The sequence below is a fragment of the Thermobia domestica genome, chromosome 15, assembly GCF_964235325.1.
Source record: "Thermobia domestica chromosome 15, izTheDome1.hap1.1, whole genome shotgun sequence".
Lineage (NCBI taxonomy): Eukaryota > Metazoa > Arthropoda > Insecta > Zygentoma > Lepismatidae > Thermobia > Thermobia domestica.
The window spans coordinates 163,319,262-163,339,593 of NC_137468.1; the positions used below are offsets into that span (position 1 = coordinate 163,319,262).

Below are 20,332 nucleotides of genomic sequence, written 5' to 3' on the forward strand. Positions count from 1 at the left end.
GTAAACTAAATACATGGAAATTAACCATGACCATAATAGTGTACGTTATAAATACTTTATAATATTAGCCTAAGTAATACTTTCGACGACAAGGATCCTTCATATGTTAAGGACTAACATTAGCAGATCAAAACCATATTCACGAAGAAATTAAATGTCGAGTGAAAGAATGGAATTCATGTTATTATTCAGACTAAATTTAAAGCTTCAAATATATAAGATGGTAGTTTTACCTATTATGCTCTATAGTTACGGAATATAATGACTTATTTTCAGGAAAGAAAGCAGACTCAAAGTATTTGAAAATAAAATTCTGACCTGAATATTCAGAACTACGAGGGAAGAGTGTGTAAAATGATGGAAATTTCATAAGCAGTAAATGCAAAAATGAAATGAAATCTTTGAGTTTTACGTCCCGCGGTTATGCCGGTTAGGCTAAAGGAGACGGTGATGAGTAATGAATAAAATGGTGGAATGAAGAAAGTGGGAGGAAACGGGGGAACCCCGAGAAAACCCACGCACACGGTGTTTGTCCACCACAAAGTTCACTTGGCGGGGGCTGGGAAGCAGTAAATGCATAATTTATATTTTTAATATGGTTTGATTCATTAAGTCCAGAAGAACATACGGGCAGTTAATGTAGCCAATTATTACAGATTTTTTATTATATAACAATTACATATGCCATTTATATATTTCGATAAATGTTACTGTGTGATTATCATCAAAGCATTAAGTGTAAGTAAAGCTATTTGTAAAGATTCTTTTGGCCAAAAAGCTTTAAAATAAAATCCGATCTAAAACTGTAATATTGAATACTATTTTCATGACTACTCCTTCGACGAAAAAAAGACTAAACTCAGTGAGGATTCGAATGGAACGGCTAATTGATAGGTAAGAACGATACCAATGAAGCAATGTATTTACGTATTCCACTTTTGCTAAACATTTTAAATGTTCACGGGATCTTTACATTTTTCTTGTTTAAAACTTAGCATATAACAGTTTTGCTGTTTTCTTGGCTTTATGTTGCATTTTTGAGACGCATTGCATACATTCCATTAGAAGTCATAATCAATCTCGTTATTTTTCCGAGATTTAAAATGTACTAGTTTTAGTAGGACAATTAAACGATGCAGTGTACTTACGATAGGTCTGCTGATTTTCTCATATCTTGCATTACTGCAAGGACCACTGGACCCAAGGTCGCAATAATAATAATAAATACATAAATAAAAAAGTGCGCTTCTTTTTTAATAAAATAAACGAACTAAAGAATACAAGTAAAGCATTACCTTTGCAGTTCACATTCGGTAATATCATGCGTTACGTTGTTATCCAGCAGTGGATCAGATAATTCTAGAGATATGGAACAATTTTCAATTTTCAGTTCATCGCAACTGGTTAAATGTATTTCATCATCCTTGATTTCCGGTTCTTCCTTCTTTAAGGAAAGTACTTCCGAAGTAGAATGAGACGTAATATTTTCATGCGTTATCGAATTACCCACTTCGACTACCGGCAATATGTATTCTATGTGATTCGTGAGTCTCACATACTTTTCTTCAACTGGCTCTTCTTCAGCTTTGTTGACAGTTTGAAATAAGGTAGGAATGAATTCACAATTAATTTTATATTCATCATCCATTATGGCAATTGTAACATATACTTGTTAACAACTCTAAAGAACTTCAACTGTCTAATTGATGTGTTTCCAAATAATAAACTGTTATCCCAGAAAAACCTTAAAAGAAAGAACATTATCAGATGAATGCTTTTTTTTCAATTTACTAGCTCAAGAAGAAATACAGCTGAGATTTTTTATTAATATATATCTGTGAACCTACATCTATCTATCGATCTGTCTATATTGATCATCCGTGATAACGGATAAACCAAAAGACAGAGAAAAGAGAAACTGTGGATGAAGCAACTATAAGGAGGGGAACATCGTTTTAGTATTAAGAATCACCGCTAGTGTATAATGTTGCCATCCCAATATAAAGTTATATTTTATCAAATAGCAGTACCTCAGGTTATCACATATTTCAAATTAACATGTCAAAAAAAGCGTAAAATATCACATTTAATATTCAGTAATGCAAACTAAGGTTGTTAAAGTATCACAAACATCCAAAGTTTAGAAGTCTCTATCATACATACAGCATAACGGACATGAACAGGACAATGCACATCGAACGTACCTTAGGGTTGGATACCATGGCCATGCTATGACTTGTTTCGAACGAATAGGAACGAAGTTAACAGCGCTTGAAAATTTTAGTTTTTTGAAAGGCTTTATTTCGAAAAATTGCTTATATAAGTATCATATCTAGTTACTTATATGGTTTTGAATGGACGTAATAATTATTTTGTTGTTTACAGCACTTCGATATCTCAAACTGATCCGGATATATGGTAAACATTCATAAAGTTCGTAACACTGCTGGAAATGGCGTATTTGTGGAAAATAATTAAAATGATTGTTGTTCCCCTTCTCTTTTATAGGATTACAGTAATATTTTTTCTTACATGTAATTACAAGTTCTTGCAATTATTGATTTAAGGAGTGTTGCAAAGTTCAGCAATGTTTATCATATCTCCGGAACGGTTTGAGGTATCAAAGTGCAGTAAGCGGCAAAATAACTTACATACCCATTGTAAACCATACAATAACCAGATATGATACTTATTTAAGCACCTTCTCGAAAAAAAAATCATATTTTCAAGCACTGGTAACTTTGTTTCTATTTATTCGAAACAAGTCGTACCACGGCCATGGTATCCAACGCTAAGGCACTTTCGATGTGCATTATCCTGTCCTTCTCCGTTCTGCTGCTGATGTGATATAGGCTTCTAAACTTTGAAAGTCTGTGATACTATAACATCCTTAGTTGGCAACACTGAATAATAAATGTGGTATTATAAGTTTTCATTTGACATGTCGATTTGAAATATGTATTAATCTAACGTAGTGCTATTTGAAAAAGTATAATTATATTGGGATGCCAACACTTTTCACTGGTGGTGTTGCTTAATATGTACAACGATGTCCCCCTCCTTATAGTTGCTTCATGCAAAGTTTCGCTTTTCTTCCTCTTTTGATTTATCCGTTACCACGGATGATCAAAATACATTTTTCACCTGTATATATATACACACAGGGTGTCCATAAAGTTCGTTGCCACCCCTTGTATCTTCGAAACAACTGTGAATATCAGAAAACGCGAAAACACGTCCATTATTATTTTAAGAGGCTTGAATTTTGAGCTACAAAAGGTCCATCCCAAGCACCCCGATATAGGGTTAAAATTTTAAAAGGCAAAGAGCTCAAGTATTATATAGTTGGAAAGGTTTCGACAAGTGAAATATTTTGCCGAAAGTTTAAACCCATCCCTATGTTGACCCCATCTGAAATGGTAGTGGTTTATATTTCGTGTACATAAAGTCGGTTGTCAGCCCGTGATTCTGCAAAACGACTTCGATGAGAAAATGCAGAAATTCGTCCGTCATTATTTTAGGGGTTGGGATTGTGTGCTCTAAGAGTTCCACCCCAGACCTCTCAAATATGGTACGGGGATAAAACTGAACATTTCAAATGGCAAAGGTGACCGAGTAGTCGAACGGCTCGACCAAAGAACTTTTGCTGTAAGTTCTGAATTTGTTACACTGCCGAAATCTAAAATGGCGGTGAAATCAAATTTCGGATTGAAAGCTAATTTGACGTGGTCATCCTTAACACTTTGTGTTCAACGAAACATGTTCACAAGGTTGGCACACATACTGATGACTTACTCTAGTACGTTCGGGATACAATTCATTAACTCTGCTAGTAGTCGCACGATAGTTTCACCCACATTCTCCGAAAAGAAAAAATAAGTTGAATTCTATCATAAACAGAACGTGCTCCTTCGATACGATACATTATGAAAGTCGTAAGAAAATCTTCAGGAAAACTCGAACTGTCAAAAGCAAGCTCAATCAAACTATCCTCGATAAAATATCTTAGAACAACACAGTGTTCACTACTTCGTGTCAGTGCTGATTGGAAGACCACCAATTACATTCGTTTGTATGAAGATTGGATTCGACGTGAAGATAGATAGAATTTCAACAATATTAAAATTTGTGAGCACTGCAACGCATGAGTCACCATTATGTGAGAGAAGTGTAGAAGTTGCTAAGCAAAATAACATCCAAATGTTTAAATAGGATAGACAATTGCACTTTTGATTGCTTGCATAGCCTATTTCTCTAAATCTGATAAAAATAACTTTCAAAATCTGGCATACACTAAGTGAGGAGCTCCATTACTACTTGCACATTGACTTCAGAAGGCTCTGCATAAACTCAAGTGAGGATGTATAACATAAAAACTACAGTGCACAAAATATAAAACAACTTGTCCTAGGTGGCCACTAAAAATCACGAATGCTATGCAACCGGGTCAGGGCAGGAGCGCAGCAGGAAACCCGAGCAAAAGCGAGCAAAGAGGCCCATTTGTAGGGAGCAGGCACGCCAGCAACAGAGGGTGCACGCAATAACAAGGATAGTGGAAGAGCATAATTACACATACACTACTTACACTATCCCTCAAAATTCATTTCAATACGCTGTGTATTGAGAGTAATTACTTATATCACACTTCCATTCCTTCGAGAAAAATGTTCCACATCGTATTTTACCTATGAATTTTTTATTTGTTGAAGAATCTGCTCGAGTGAACTCTTTATATTTCGTATATAGTATATATTTTTTCGTTTTGCTGCAATTTGTTAGTTCAAAATTACAGGCGCAACGATTTACCTTTAAAAATAATAATTTCTGATTTAGGTCGTAAAGCGTAGATTGGATATTGTAAAGGGTTGTATCATTTGCTACTGTTCAAAATCTACTGTAATTTTTAGTCACTTGTTCGAAGTCTGGCTTCCACAGACTTTCTTAACTTCCACTTCGCTTATATCTGCACCATTGGCGGCGATTAAGCTTAGTTAAATACCAGAAGAGCAGAGTACTGGAAAACATGACAAGTAATACAGTATATGGCAGAGGTGTAAATAAGTTGCCCACGATGTGTGTGTATTTATAGGTAAAATACGATGTGAAACATTTCCACAGGGGAATGGAAATGTGAATGTAAGTAATTACTGCCAGTGCACAGCATATTGAAAAGAATTTTAAGTGATACTAAAAGTATTGTACATGTAATTGTGCTCTTCCACTATCCTCGTGTATACATATACCCTCCGTTGCTGACGCGCATATTCCCTACGCTCGCACCCCATCGCTGTCGCTGAGATCCTCCTACTGCGCTCCCACCATGACTCGGTTGCATACTATTCGTTCTTTTTAATGGCCACTTAGCACAAGTTGTTTCGTGTTTTATGCCCTGTAGTTTTTATGCTATACGTCCACATTGTATTTATATAGAGCCCTCCTGCAGTCAATCTCCAAGTATTAATGGAGCTTCTCACTTACTGCATGCTCTGTTAAGAGAAATACAAAGTCCTTACCTACCCTAAAAATGTAAGGAATGTGTCAAAATTTGGTAGAACCGTTCGCTAAGGTGAATCTCTATATTTTATAACAAACATAGTTTAATTTTCTTCTACTTTTGTCTTCATTGATGCACGCATAGTGAAGCTACCTGTGATAAAGAAATAGGCTACAATAACAAAATTTTGATTAACTAATTTTTAATTAACGTTATCTGATGCTTGAACGTACATTTTATACAAATGCAGTTCTGATATGTGCGTTTTTATTTGTTTACATATATCTGCTGACTGAAACTTGCGGAATACTCCATCTTGGGAAGGGAGATCTCGAATCGAACGCTACAATCAAGACCACACACGAACCAATACTGCGAAATAGGGAAGGGTACCTCTAGCTCTTTATATTATCTCAATGCTTCCAGCAGGTCAGTAATACACTCCAATTTCTCTTTATTTTCAATAATCCGACACTAAAACAGAGCCTATGAGCATAAATATCACTCCCACACAATAATATAGATAGCGATGAGAATTTGTGTTATTTATTACGTCATTATCAAAAAGAACTTCAAAGCCATTCGACATAATCAAGAAGACAGCGCAAACAAACACCTGCAACACAATCGAGGGCAAACCATGTGAAGAATTGCAGACTATGACGGAAAATGAGGCATGTATTCCTAACCTGGTCATCCGCCTTGGTCGACAAAAAACGTAATAACAGCTACGGAAATTTAAAGATCATCAATGATTAGGACCGCTTGAGAAAGTGTAATAGAGTAAGGTAAGGTCGGATTAGCTTCGGTTTGGGAAGTCTGAACCCATTTTGTTAAAATTAATAGAGTGCAATTTCTCGTATCTGTGTAAGGATACCAACTGAAACGTCCCTGTACACCCGCAGCTATGTTCGCAATACAAATGCTTGTTACTTTCTCAAAATTTAACCATGTGGTAACCTTGCGCGAAGTAGTTCCCTCCGCTTCTCAATAGTTTCATGTTTATAACTGTTTATGAAGAAAATTAAACACAACTTCCTCTCTCCTTCCATTTATCAAACGAGCAAATTATCCATTTCTTCCCAGTAAATTTTCAAAATTTTCCTACAAACGGACGACGAACATTGGAACTTAACCTGAAGATGACGTCAAATCATATTTATAATTCCTCGCTCAAACAAACAAATAAATAAAAAAAATAAATAAATAAATAAACAGCAGTATATCACACTTCGGGTTAACTTTAGCATAATACGGCCCCGAAATCCTAAATTTACGGGAAAATGAAGAGAATCGAACGAAATGTCAGCATGAGAATAAGAAATAAAGTGAAGGATGGCATTTAAAATCTCATCAACTTATTTCAGTCGTATGTAACTATCGTCGAGTGCGGTCAACACAGATCGTGTACATGTCTAACACGTAAGTGAGTTTAATATTAAGTGAAGTATAATTACGTGCTCCGGGGTGAGTTTTATAGCTACTGGAAGTTAGTGCTGCAGGAAGGTGGGACGTGTATGTCGAACTAATATTGGACTCCAGCCTGTACACAGGACTGACAGACAGTGTGAAAATCACGTTGAATCTTCTAGAAGATAGGAAGATTAAGGAAAGCAGTTATCTATAAGTGAAGTTTTTTATTATTATTATCCAAGACGACGAACGTAAACCACGTTTGCGGAAACTGAGGTAAGACACTCAAGTATTTTATTAAATGTTTTTTGTCGTAAAATTTCCAACATATTACTGGTTATGGACCCAGTGTGTTTACTGAAATTTCCGAAACTGCTGTGCCTGGTTTTAAGTGCTTAAATAGTGCGACGAACATCTTACGCATTATTTTAGGTGTGCTAGTAATATATGCATATTCTAAGTGAAGTGCAAGTGTTGTGGTGTGAAGTGCAAATAGATTTATTGCAGTTTACGTTTTCTAGTAGTAAAAGTCGAGACGGTTGTATTACGTCAGGCAAGTCGAGACGGTTGTATTGAGAGTGCATTATACAAGGAGTGAACTGTTAATGCAAATACACCTAGTAGGTTAGTTGGTCTGTGTCAGTTCTTTTTCCTTTTCCTTTTCTTTAGACACGTAGATGGATTTGTTAAAGAATATAATGCCGTTATCGTGTGAGAAAGAGTGGCCCGTACGGAAAAGAAAAGTTAGGGACTTATTAGAATACCATGAAGGGACACTAGAAGATATCCATGGCAAGCTACGAAAACCGGAATCGTTAGTAGATTCCGCTCCAGAAGCTCAAAAGAAGAAATATAGAGCAGAGGCTGACGCTTACCGAAAAGCTAATAGTTATGCCAAGTCGATGATAACTAGTGCAGTAACGGACGAAGTCTACCAGAAGATAATGGAGAAAGATACGGCTAAAGAAATGTGCTTAACTTTAAAGAAACTATTTGAGGCAAGTTCCACAGATCAATTGTTCAAGATTTGTATCGAATTTTTTCGCCTTTTCTGGGAGTGAAAGTGAAGATGTTTGCACACACATAGCTAAATTGAAGAGTTTGTGGATGGAGCTTAAGAGTGGATTGAAGGACAAAGGATATACTGCATTACCGGATCTTTTGCTGATCTGTAAAGTGTTACTTATCCTATTCAGTACTTTTGAAACGTTCAAGTTCGATGTTGCTGACCAAAGAAGTACAACGTACTTTTGGCGAATTGAATACACAATTGTGTATGTTCCAAAGGAACTTTGTACAGCGGTCACAAGTAAGCAAGTACAAGGATGCGCCTTCAGAGCAAGAAGCATTAGTAGTGAATCAGCCGAAGCAATTACAGAAGAAGGTGAAGAAAGACGATATTTGTAATTACTGCAGACGAAAAGTGCATTGGGTTCGAACACGCAAAAAGTGAATTGCAGATGGGAAACCGTCTAAGAATGAGAAACCAAGTTGACAACTGTCTATTCTGCGAACGAAGAGTGTTCTACAGAAGAAAATGAACCTTTTGTTGATTGATAATGGTGATTGATAATGGTGCAATGAAGCATGTAACTCGCACATCCGAATTTTTTTTCTCAATTATCAGAAGTTTGAGAACCCGAGTAGTATTTCAGCAGCAGGTAAAGAGAAGCTGCTTGCATTCGAAAAAGGTCACCTCCAGTGCTTTCGAAAGTGAAAGGCACGAAAATGGACTTAATCCTTACGGATGTGTGGTACGTTCCGAATATTACTAAAAATCTGTTCTCAGTTTTGGCCGCACAGGATAGGAATAGTAAATTTACGTCTTCTACTAGAGAGTGCCTGTTAGAAGTGGACGGAGTTGCTATCGTCCATGGCAAAAGTACAAAAGGCATTATTCATAGCGCAGTTTGAACCAGTAACCTCAAAAATTGTGAAGAAGTGAATGTTATGATATCTGATAAAGCTCTTTTACAATTGTACCATAGCAGATGGGGACACCAGGACAAGCAACATATCAAAGAATTAATGAAGAAAGAGTTGAATATTTCTGTGAAAGATGAAAATGTTCTATGTGACTCTTGTGTTTATGGGAAAGCGCACAGAATACTATTTAGTAGTAGAAAGCCTTCATCTTCACTGGGACAGTTATCATCAGCGGATGTCTCTGGTCCCTTTAGTGAATCGTTCCAGAAGTACAAGTACTTAGCTGTATTCACAGACGTTTATTCAAAGTACAGGTTTAGTGTTTTTCTACATCAAAAGTCAGAAGTGAAAGATGCCTTGAAACAGGTACTAGCCAGTGCCAAGGCAGAAGGACACATAATTGGAGAGTTTCTTAGCGACAACGGAGGAGAGTTCGATAATGCCGAAGTAGGGAAGATACTCAAGGAGTATGGCATCTATTAACGGCACACAGCGCCTTGTACACCGGAACAAAATGGTGGCAAGGAGCGTGAGAATAGAACCATTGTGGAAATGGCAAGAACACTCCTAAGAAGTATAATTACGTGCTCCAGCGTGAGTTTTATAGCTACTGGAAGTTAGTGCTGCAGGAAGTTGGGACGTCTATGTCCAATTAATATTGGACTCCAGCCTGTGCACAGGACTGACAGACGGTGTGAAAATCACGTTTAATCTTCTAAAAGATAGGACGATGAAGGGGAGCAGTTACCTAGAAGTGACGTTTTTATTATTATTATTATTATCCAAGACGTCGAACGGAAACGACGCTTGCGGAAACTGAGGTAAGACACTCAAGTATTTTATTTAATGTTTTTTGTCGTAAAATTTCCAACAATTTCATGGCTTCAAAAACGAATACCTTGTTTTGGTCTAAATTGTGATAAAGATAGAAAAGAAAAGAACGAGTCCTGTGGGACTTCTAACTCCCTTCGCTCGCTCAGCTATATTGTCTGAAGTAACACTGGATATCTTATACGTGCAAGATTGTAAGACAATCTAGAAGATACCCAAAGTGAGTTAAAGAAAGAACAAACAACGTTAAAACAGGCTCATGTGAGTCTTATCCGCGGCCATAATCTACGGAAATTTTAGCCATCATTGTATTCAACAATCGCAAAAATGAAGGAAATAGCCAAAGTAGAAACTTGTTGTGTGTTGTGAGCTGTAGATTTTGTCATAAATGCAACGGCTGTATTTATACGCAAATAGTAAAGGTGAACACGCCTGTTTTCAAGGTTACTAACTTGTTTGAATCTAACATACCCTAATGTAACGTACGTAAGGTAATATAACTACGAAATATATTACAATCTAATATATTTTGGTACTCTTTATTTCAATTTTCATGTGGTCTGCCGATACAGCACTTGTTCTAAGAAGGAAATTAGAAAACAATTTTCAACAATTGTTTTGGGTGGTGTGCCTAAACGTGACTTGCGGAACAGTGTGTCACCAACACTATATGTATTTAATATCAATTATATTTCTCATTCGTTGATTGGTAACTCTTCACTTTGGGCAAGGCAGTGATATCCCGTCACTGTTAGTATTAATCACAGGTCTCATTGGTTCCTTTCTGTTGCTGGGGATTATTCACAGACTATGTACGACCTTAAAAAGGCAGTAATAAGGGTTCTTTAATTTACTACAATATTGCCCTTGTACTTAATGCAATCAGTTCCTGTCACTGCCTTGCCTAAACTAAAGATTTGCCCGTTGATTTTTTTCTTTAATTTTAATTTTAGGGTTAAATTCCAAAGTTGGGCGTCCGTTTCCAGCAAAATTTTTAAAATTTACAGGAAAGATATGGATAATTTGATCGTTTGTGTGCTTGATAATATATAAGAGTCTCGAAAAATCTGTTTATTTGTTATATAGGCATTTATTCCGAAGTTGGGCGTCCGCTTTCGCCACGTTTTTTCGCTGTTATCTCCTTTCCACACTTTCTGCAATTTGTTATTAGGTTCATTAATCCGTGCTCTTCACAAACTTTTAAAAGATTTTGCTCGTTATCAACGTATTGCTTCACAAATGTTATAACTGTTACTTCATTGCCCTTGTACGTTCGCCATGTTGATAACTTAAATGCTCGTTTCTTTCCCACAATGCAACTGTTCGGTTACCTTGCGCCAAGTAGTTCCCTCCGCTCACCGTATAGTCCCATGTTTATAACCGCTTATATATAACAAATAAAAAGATTTTTCGAGATCCTTATATATTATCAAGCACACAAACGATCAAATTATCCATATCTTTCCTGTAAATTTTAAAAATTTTGCTGGAAACGGACGCCCAACTTTGGAACTTGACCCCTAATTTTACCTCGGCAGACATACCGCGCTGGCTCAACTTCGTTTTAACGAAGTAATGATTGCACACATGCACACCACACGGGAGAGTGATTGTTACTTATTGAAGTCTAAAAATGTTAGCGTATTCTACTATACCTAGATAATTTAAAACTATTTGACACATGAAAAATACTTGTAACGTCCGCCAACTTATTGATATAGAACTTGTCTATTCTTTTCTTCACTATGATTAGTGAAAATTTTTGCACAAGTTTTTTTTTTTTTTTTTCACCAATTTGTGCTTCCAATGCTTATTCTTTGTCTTGTCTTGTCGTAGCCCATTACCGGTCAAATAGGTAGGCGCACCAGCTCGCTAGGCATGTGTGCTACGATTGCAACATGGTCAAATTTGTACATCGCACGGACGATTTATGAGTCAGAAACAAAATTGAATAAAATACAGGACACAATTCGGGAAAATGGTCGAAGTCAGGAAAAGGTCAAAATCGGGAAACAAGTTCAGACAGTGAAAGAGGGCGAAGGGCAAAAAGTTAGAGGAATGTGGGAAGTATAAAATGAAAAAAGAAAGAGTATAAAAAAGAAGGGAATGTATGCACGTGTAAACGTAACAGAAAGTGTAAGTGTAGTGTAGGTGTATAAGAAGCCCCTCTAAACTCTCTTCCTCACAGAGCACCACCAGACACGAGGCACTCGCCGTAACGGCCACTGTCGAACTCTTATTTAATATTTCGTTAGTCAGTAGCGTTGCCAAACTACATAAACAAATTTATTGTCACAATAACTGAAAATTATCGAGTTGAGTTGATTTTGGTTTAGCGTCCCTTTCAGCAACGAGGCTACATTGACCTACTGATTAACGTGGAATCCGGACCACATGAGCTCCCTCCGGGAATCGAACTCCTGAAAATTATCGAATATAGGAAGAAATTATCGTATTTCTCATAATGTATGTGTGTATGTAGCCTAACTTACACAAGTGCATTTCTTCTATATTCTGAGAGTAATATTTGATTCCCATACTCTGTTACACAACAGCCCATAGAGCAGCATAACTGTATATAATGTCATTAACATCGACAAAGAAAAAGTAAATCTGTACATACATGCATAGGCGCCTAACACATGTAAATAGTGGGGAGGGGGCACAATTGGCCAATAAAGATTAAGTGAATTTTATAATAATAATAATAATAATAATAATAATAATTATTATTATTATTATTATTATTATTAAAATAATCATTCTTTGTGTCATTGGCTTTGAGGATAAGCATAGCTTCAATTTTTATTTGTATTTGTGGTCTACAGCAGTAGTATGGGCCTGACTTGAGGAAACTTTTTGGCCCCTGGGTCCCTGCCTCAGGACCCATGGTCCCTGGCCCGGGGTCAATGACCTAGGGGTACCATGGCCCACCCCTAAAATTTGGCAGGGGTACATAGGACCACCCCCAGGATCCATGGTCCCTGGCCCGTGTCAATGACCTAGGGGTGTACTTAGGACCACCCCTCTAGATTTTGGCAGGGGTACATAGGACCACCCCTTAAATTTTGGAAATTGCCAAATCTAAAAATTTGGTATGGTAGCCTGGGACCATAGTATGTACCTCTATTAGTATTGGGGGTCTATGTCGTTCCCTTTCATGGACAAAAAATTGCCAAAAATGTAAATTTCGGAGGTTTTTGACCTAATTTATCCCCTTTGATGAGGTATTATTACCCTATATAGTTATATGGTTGTATACAGGGGTTTATTACCTTTCATAAGACATGGCTATATTGGTGTACCCCTTTAAAAATTTGGGAGGTGTACCTTGGCCCACCCCTTAAATTTTGGAAATTGCCCAATTTAAACATTTGGTACAGTAGTATAGAACCCTAGTATGTATTACTATAAATTCGGGTGGTTCACCTCGTTTCCTTTTAGGGGTACAAAATTGCCAAAAATATAAACGTAAGCAATACGTTGTACCATGTGTTTGGTTTTCGACCTAATTTATCTCCTTGGATGAGGTCCTATTACCTTATATAGTTATATGGTCATGTATAGGGGTCCATTACCTATTATTAAGACATAGGTACATTTGTGCACCCCTGGAGGGGTAAAAAAAAATGCCAAAATATAAAACGTAAGCAGTACGTTGTACCACGTGTTTTGGGTTTTGGCCCAATTTATCGCCTTTGATGTGGTCTTATTATCTTATATGGTTATATTGTGAGCGTGTGGCCCCCCTCACTCCCATTCCATTTTAAATTTTCCCAGTTTTTCTTGGCTGAATTGGAATGAGGCTGCATGGATTATACGTCGACGCAAACTTTGTGTTAGTTTTATCCTTTTTTATGAGTTGGCAGCGCTGTGAGCAGTAACTTGTATTTCCGGTTGACCGAACAAAAAGGATGTGACATGGTGATGTTCCGAAAAATAGTACCACAGTTTCAAAAGCCATCCTAAGATGTTTTTATTGATTTCATTATTTTAAGTATAATATGTTAATGGCAAGATTATTTAACACCCATGATCCATATTTTTTGTAAACAATACTGCTTATGGATATTTTTTTTAAATAATCCTTTGGTGTGATTGGAGTAAGCTAACCGACGATAGAGGAAGAAGGCGGGAACGGTGCGCGAAAATGGATGCCGTAGTGAAGAGAAGTGGTACATGGCACAGCATCAAAATCTTAAGTTATTTTAACAATCCTTTGTGAAATCGCATCAATATAAGTAAAAGTGAACTGCAGAAGTTGTGTTATTTTATTATTCACGCAAGTTACAGTGAAGGTCTACGAAAATAATACAAAATGCTTCAATTCAGCTCAAACTAAGTACGAGCACACCTTTTTCAGTTTTGTGACAGCGTTGTTGTTCAGACCTGAATAACAAGTCTAATGTTGAATTTCACTCGTGTTTATGATAAAGAAACGTAGGTAAAACAAGAGATCAATTTATTTTATAGATTGTTAATCAGTGGAAACATAAGTAAGTACATTGCCAACTACATAGTTGAATAATGAAAATAGAAATTGAATTGGAAACAGGACATCCCTTCGAAGAAAAATGGGAAGAAGATTCTAAAGAACTGCCCTCCAATACATCTATTGACCCCCCCTCTTTTTTTTGAAATCTCCAAAACCCAAGTGCGTGTGTGAATTGGTGATTTGTTAAGTAATTTGCCGGCTTCGTCGTTATAGTTTAAAATTCAAATCCAAGTTTTCAAAATCCTTTTTTTATTTTTTTTTAATTCTCCAATAAAATTTATGGGCTTGTATTCAATATGGTAAATGACAAAAGAAAATCCTAAAATATAAAACTTACAGAGGTATCAAACTAAAACGTTGAAGTAAGTATGTATGCTGTATGTATAATACTTGTGTTTAAGTAAATCAATATCATACATGTATTATGTTTCAGTTGTTCCATACCAGTTTCTCACGCAAATCACTACTGGAACGGTAAGAATATTTGGTTGGTGTAGTAATTGCGCTGATGTGTATCGGGCGTGTCACTGAGCGTGGGTACGCGCATAAACTGACTTGGATCGAACCCATCTTAATTAATGACTATGTGCAATTCATCCCACAATCTCTAACCACTACTGCACAAAAAAGAATCTTATACTCCGTTCCATCATTCAAATTCATTACAAATGGAAACTCTCAGTGTCTAAATAAAATAATTATACTGAGTGAAATCATAATACAGGCGTACCGATCAAGACACGAGCCCTACCGGTCGTAGGAATTCCTGCCCCGAACTGGATCCGAACCCAACACAATCCAATTGTGTTATAAGAATGGCGCTCCGAAACAAGGACAGAACTCCTTCACCGTACATGTAAAAATTTGTGTTCATCTGATGTATTGGAATTTGCGTTAGTAAATCTACAGAATCCTTATGTGGCACTAAATGAACAAGTGCAAGGAATGTAAAAAAAAAAAAAAAAGTCGTTTCATATGGTATATGCAGGCATCTGTGACCCGCTATGCGACTTCCAGATGGCCGTTGATATTTCTTTTCCAAAGCAATGGAAAAACCAGCAAAGAAATATGCCAAGTCATGGAGATGAGGTTCCCCCCCCCTTTATGTGTATTGGGTAATGTAACATGTTTTTAACGCTCGGAGTAAGCTATTTTGGTAAATCCCATTCTTTATTATTTTAAGTTTTTAACCTTGTATTCTTTAATTCGGCCTCATCTCGGGGTGGTAAGACAAATAATTTATTGTGGGTAGGTTTCTTCGAAATTTAGCCAGGCAGATCCCGTCGAGTGATCAGAGAGAGTCATAACTGAATTATTACGTTGTAAAAATTTAGCTGTGAATCTTTAAGGCGCCGATAAATTTTATTAAATCTCGACAAAACGTATATTACTCAATATTGTGTGAAATAAAGTTTTTAATATGTAATATGTTTTAAAAATTTGTTTACGAATGAAAGATTTCATTTCATATATTGGTATTACTGTATTATTGCATTGTGTTTCAAGTTATTTAACTAATTAATAGTGCTGTTTAAATGTTGTATTTTAAAGGTTTGAAGAATGGAAATATTACATTATTAGGAGTTATTTTGAGAATTAGTTATAAGGAAGCATATATTGATGAAAAGGTTATTTTTGCATTTCATGTGTCATTTTTCTCAAAATATTGAAAATTTTATGTGTTCAGTATGATAATTATATTTAGTGTGAGGTGTAGTAATACGAGTCAGATACTTACAAAAAAAAAAAAAAAATTGAAAATTTTGATTTAAGTAATAGTGTAAGAAATATATTGGTTTGATGTTAATAAATAAAATATGAATAAGATATAATATAAAATGAAAATGTAATAGATAATCAATATTACTCAACTTATATTGAAATATTGTATTATGAAAATAAATGTAATCTTATATTTATACATACAAAAGGAGAGCCCATTTAAAGTATCTAGCCCATAAAATAAAAGCCCATCTACGTTTGTGTAAAGTGTTAGTGAACCGTAATGAATCAAACATTAATAACGGAAGAAAGAAGAGGAATAATAACCGGAAAAATAAATTTAAGAAGAGGAAACCCAAAATTCCAGGATTCTGATAATCTTCGAAGAAGATCATCGTCCCTATCGCGCGCCATCTGTGAGCGTGTGGCCCCCCTCACTCCCATTCCATTTTAAATTTTCCCAGTTTTTCTTGGCTGAATTGGAATGAGGCTGCATGGATTATACGTCGACGCAAACTTTGTGTTAGTTTTATCCTTTTTTATGAGTTGGCAGCGCTGTGAGCAGTAACTTGTATTTCCGGTTGACCGAACAAAAAGGATGTGACATGGTGATGTTCCGAAAAATAGTACCACAGTTTCAAAAGCCATCCTAAGATGTTTTTATTGATTTCATTATTTTAAGTATAATATGTTAATGGCAAGATTATTTAACACCCATGATCCATATTTCTTGTAAACAATACTGCTTATGGATATATTTTTTAAATAATCCTTTGGTGTGATTGGAGTAAGCTAACCGACGATAGAGGAAGAAGGCGGGAACGGTGCGCGAAAATGGATGCCGTAGTGAAGAGAAGTGGTACATGGCACAGCATCAAAATCTTAAGTTATTTTAACAATCCTTTGTGAAATCGCATCAATATAAGTAAAAGTGAACTGCAGAAGTTGTGTTATTTTATTATTCACGCAAGTTATAGTGAAGGTCTACGAAAATAATACAAAATGCTTCAATTCAGCTCAAACTAAGTACGAGCACACCTTTTTCAGTTTTGTGACAGCGTTGTTGTTCAGACCTAAATAACAAGTCTAATGTTGAATTTCACTCGTGTTTATGATAAAGAAACGTAGGTAAAACAAGAGATCAATTTATTTTATAGATTGTTAATCAGTGGAAACATAAGTAAGTACATTGCCAACTACATAGCTGAATAATGAAAATAGAAATTGAATTGGAAACAGGACATCCCTTCGAAGAAAAATGGGAAGAAGATTCTAAAGAACTGCCCTCCAATACATCTATTGACCCCCCCTCTTTTTTTGAAATCTCCAAAACCCAAGTGCGTGTGTGAATTGGTGATTTGTTAAGTAATTTGCCGGCTTCGTCGTTATAGTTTAAAATTCAAATCCAAGTTTTCAAAATCCTTTTTTTATTTTTTTTAATTCTCCAATAAAATTTATGGGCTTGTATTCAATATGGTAAATGACAAAAGAAAATCCTAAAATATAAAACTTACAGAGGTATCAAACTAAAACGTTGAAGTAAGTATGTATGCTGTATGTATAATACTTGTGTTTAAGTAAATCAATATCATACATGTATTATGTTTCAGTTGTTCCATACCAGTTTCTCACGCAAATCACTACTGGAACGGTAAGAATATTTGGTTGGTGTAGTAATTGCGCTGATGTGTATCGGGCGTGTCACTGAGCGTGGGTACGCGCATAAACTGACTTGGATCGAACCCATCTTAATTAATGACTATGTGCAATTCATCCCACAATCTCTAACCACTACTGCACAAAAAAGAATCTTATACTCCGTTCCATCATTCAAATTCATTACAAATGGAAACTCTCAGTGTCTAAATAAAATAATTATACTGAGTGAAATCATAATACAGGCGTACCGATCAAGACACGAGCCCTACCGGTCGTAGGAATTCCTGCCCCGAACTGGATCCGAACCCAACACAATCCAATTGTGTTATAATATGGTCATGTATATAGGTTCATTTCCTATCATAAGACATAGGTACATTTGTGCACCCCTTGAAATTTTTGGGAATTGTATCTTGGCCCACCCCTTAAGTTTTAGAAACTGCCAAATTTAAAACATTTGGTATTATAGTATAGGATCCTAAATATGTATCATGATAAATTTGGGTGGTCCACCTCGTTCCCTTTTAGAGGCCATTTTGTTCCGCTTTAGGGGTGAACATGAATACAGTGGTCCACCTCGTTCCCTTTTAGAGGGCCATTTTTTTGTTCCGCTTCAGGGGTGAACATGGATACCTTGCAATCGTCCCGAGTTCGATTCTTGGTGCTAGTTTAGGAAATGTTGACGTCCCCCTTGAAACGATGATGAGAAATGATGAAATAAGAAAACATCATAAACTTACTTGCTTGCGGATTGAAGCAGAGACCTCACACATCAGAAAAAAAAAACGCTGAGCCACCATGCCAACTTCAGTGCGAGCAGTTTTGCGTATGAAAAAGAACATGATCAGATTATGTTACATTACACATTTCTGCTCGTTGTTAAGCATAGAAGTTTGTTATTGTGAAATTGCAGCATGTGCTTATACTACATCAGCATTTTTTCTCAGCTGACGGACTTTTTAATGCTCAACTTTACATTTATGTCAAAGACAGTTTCATAACATATCGATGAGTGTTACATTTTTTCAATCAAGTTTAAGGAAAATGAATCACATTTTAGGTGTGGTATTTGAATGTCGTAAGAAACAAACGAGTCAACGGTATGATGTCATGATCAAAATTGCGATACTAGATGTCGTAACGATTGATGTGTAAGGAGAAAAAACGTGAATAATGTCACAACCAATCAGATTGTTTCTTACATCACGTTTTGGCTCATGATACATGATGAAAGCTGTGTTTTCATTGGTTCTCCGTGATGTCATTTATTATTTTCCTCGTTTCTGATTGGCTGATAGTGTTGTCACTTTATAGTTGAACCCGTTTCAGACCTAAATAAAATTCTTAATTTCATTTTTGAAGTTCTACTTCCACAAAGATCTTGAATGAACGTAGGTGTACCTCTAGTGACAGCGTGACTTTACTCCGTTCCTTGAATTTGAGGTAAGTATCAACCGCGTTTTCTTAATATCAATGGAATGCTTTTAAAATGTGGATAATATTGTTATCATTGTTTTTTATTTTAGCATGAATTATTTAGCAAATGGAAGAATAACCCTCACTTACTTGACCGGGGATCGAATTAGGAATCTCACACATTAGGAGTAAGCGCGAGAAATTTGTTGATTTTTGTTTAGCGTCCTTTCAGTAGTGGGGTGCTAGGAATACAGCTTAATGTTGAATTTGAGCGCATACTGGGTGTTGAACCCGGGCCACATCCACACATTAGAAGTAAGCACGAGAAATTTGTTGATTTTGGTTTAGCGTTCCTTCAGTAGTGGGGCTAGGAATACAGCTTAATGTTGAATCTGATCGCATACTGGGTGTTGAACCCGGGCCAGATGTACGTAACGCTAACCACTTAGCTCAGTTTCTGAAAGTTACGATTAACGTAAACAAAGAAACTACGCACGATTTTGTTCAATACAACGTGAGACGTGGACCTACAGTTTAATGTGGGATCTGATCTCCCGCCGAGAAACGAATTCGAGTCTTTCTTGCCTCAGCTCGAGAAAAGCAAGCGCATGAGATTTTGTTTTCGTTTCATGTTCGTCATACGTTTTTTTTTTAAAAGTTCAGTGTCAGAGGAAAAATGCTTACTACAATGATTCTCTCAGCACAGTTAGAAAAACAATTTCATTCATTCTTTTTATCACTACAGAAAGTTAGGTCAATTACATGTTGGTCCCGGGTTTGATTTCCAGTATGACGACAATAAAAATTTTAACAGTAGAACTGTTTGAGATATGATAATTCTTTTAGGATTGATCGTGTAGTCATTTTGATAACGTAGTGATCTCTGAATTCAATTTTAATTCGTGCTTTTTTTTTCTCTTTTCGTTTTAGATATTTGTTTTCTTTGCCTATTCCTTTTTGCTTACCTTACCTTTTTCCTATTTGAATATGGCTACTTCTGGCTTTACTGTCTTGCGAGAAATCAATAGACATTATCGGCGTTTTAATCTTGAAGGACGAATGCTGGAAATTCAAATTAATGCTCCGACCAGTGGCACCGATATTGTTGAATGGGTTCAGGCCTCCTTTCAACAGATGCTGGATTACTTATTGGAAAATGTCGACGAATCATCGATGGTTGGATTATCGATTTTATCTCATGATGAGAAGAACAAACCGTTTTATTTATCTTTTCGGCGTGCAAGTAATTTGACACTGGAGACTTTATGGGCTTCCTTTGATCGCATCCTTCAAAGTAACGATAGTTTTCTCATGAACGAACCGTTCATTGTACATTTTCATCATGTGGATGTGCCCCGTGGATTTGGATTGGTGCG

At 36.2% G+C, this 20,332-nt stretch overlaps 1 protein-coding gene across 4 annotated transcripts in view; it reads right to left on the reverse strand.

The window, feature by feature from the left end:
- LOC145671331 (DNA damage-binding protein 2-like) overlaps window positions 1-11,509 on the reverse strand; it is a 212,196-nt gene extending 200,687 nt beyond the window's left edge. Inside the window, exons 1-2 of one of the 4 annotated variants that reach the window (XM_081740340.1) lie at window positions 11,320-11,509; window positions 1,296-1,744 (exon numbers count right to left, since the gene is read on the reverse strand). In XM_081740340.1, the coding sequence (XP_081596466.1) occupies window positions 1,296-1,648 (353 nt within the window). In that variant the 5' untranslated portion in view covers window positions 1,649-1,744; window positions 11,320-11,509. Of the gene's footprint in view, window positions 1-1,295; window positions 1,745-6,454; window positions 6,677-11,319 lie in introns of those variants that run through there. The other 3 variants (XM_081740341.1, XM_081740344.1, XM_081740346.1) reach the window with 3 other exon arrangements.
- Window positions 11,510-20,332: the final 8,823 nt, after the last annotated feature.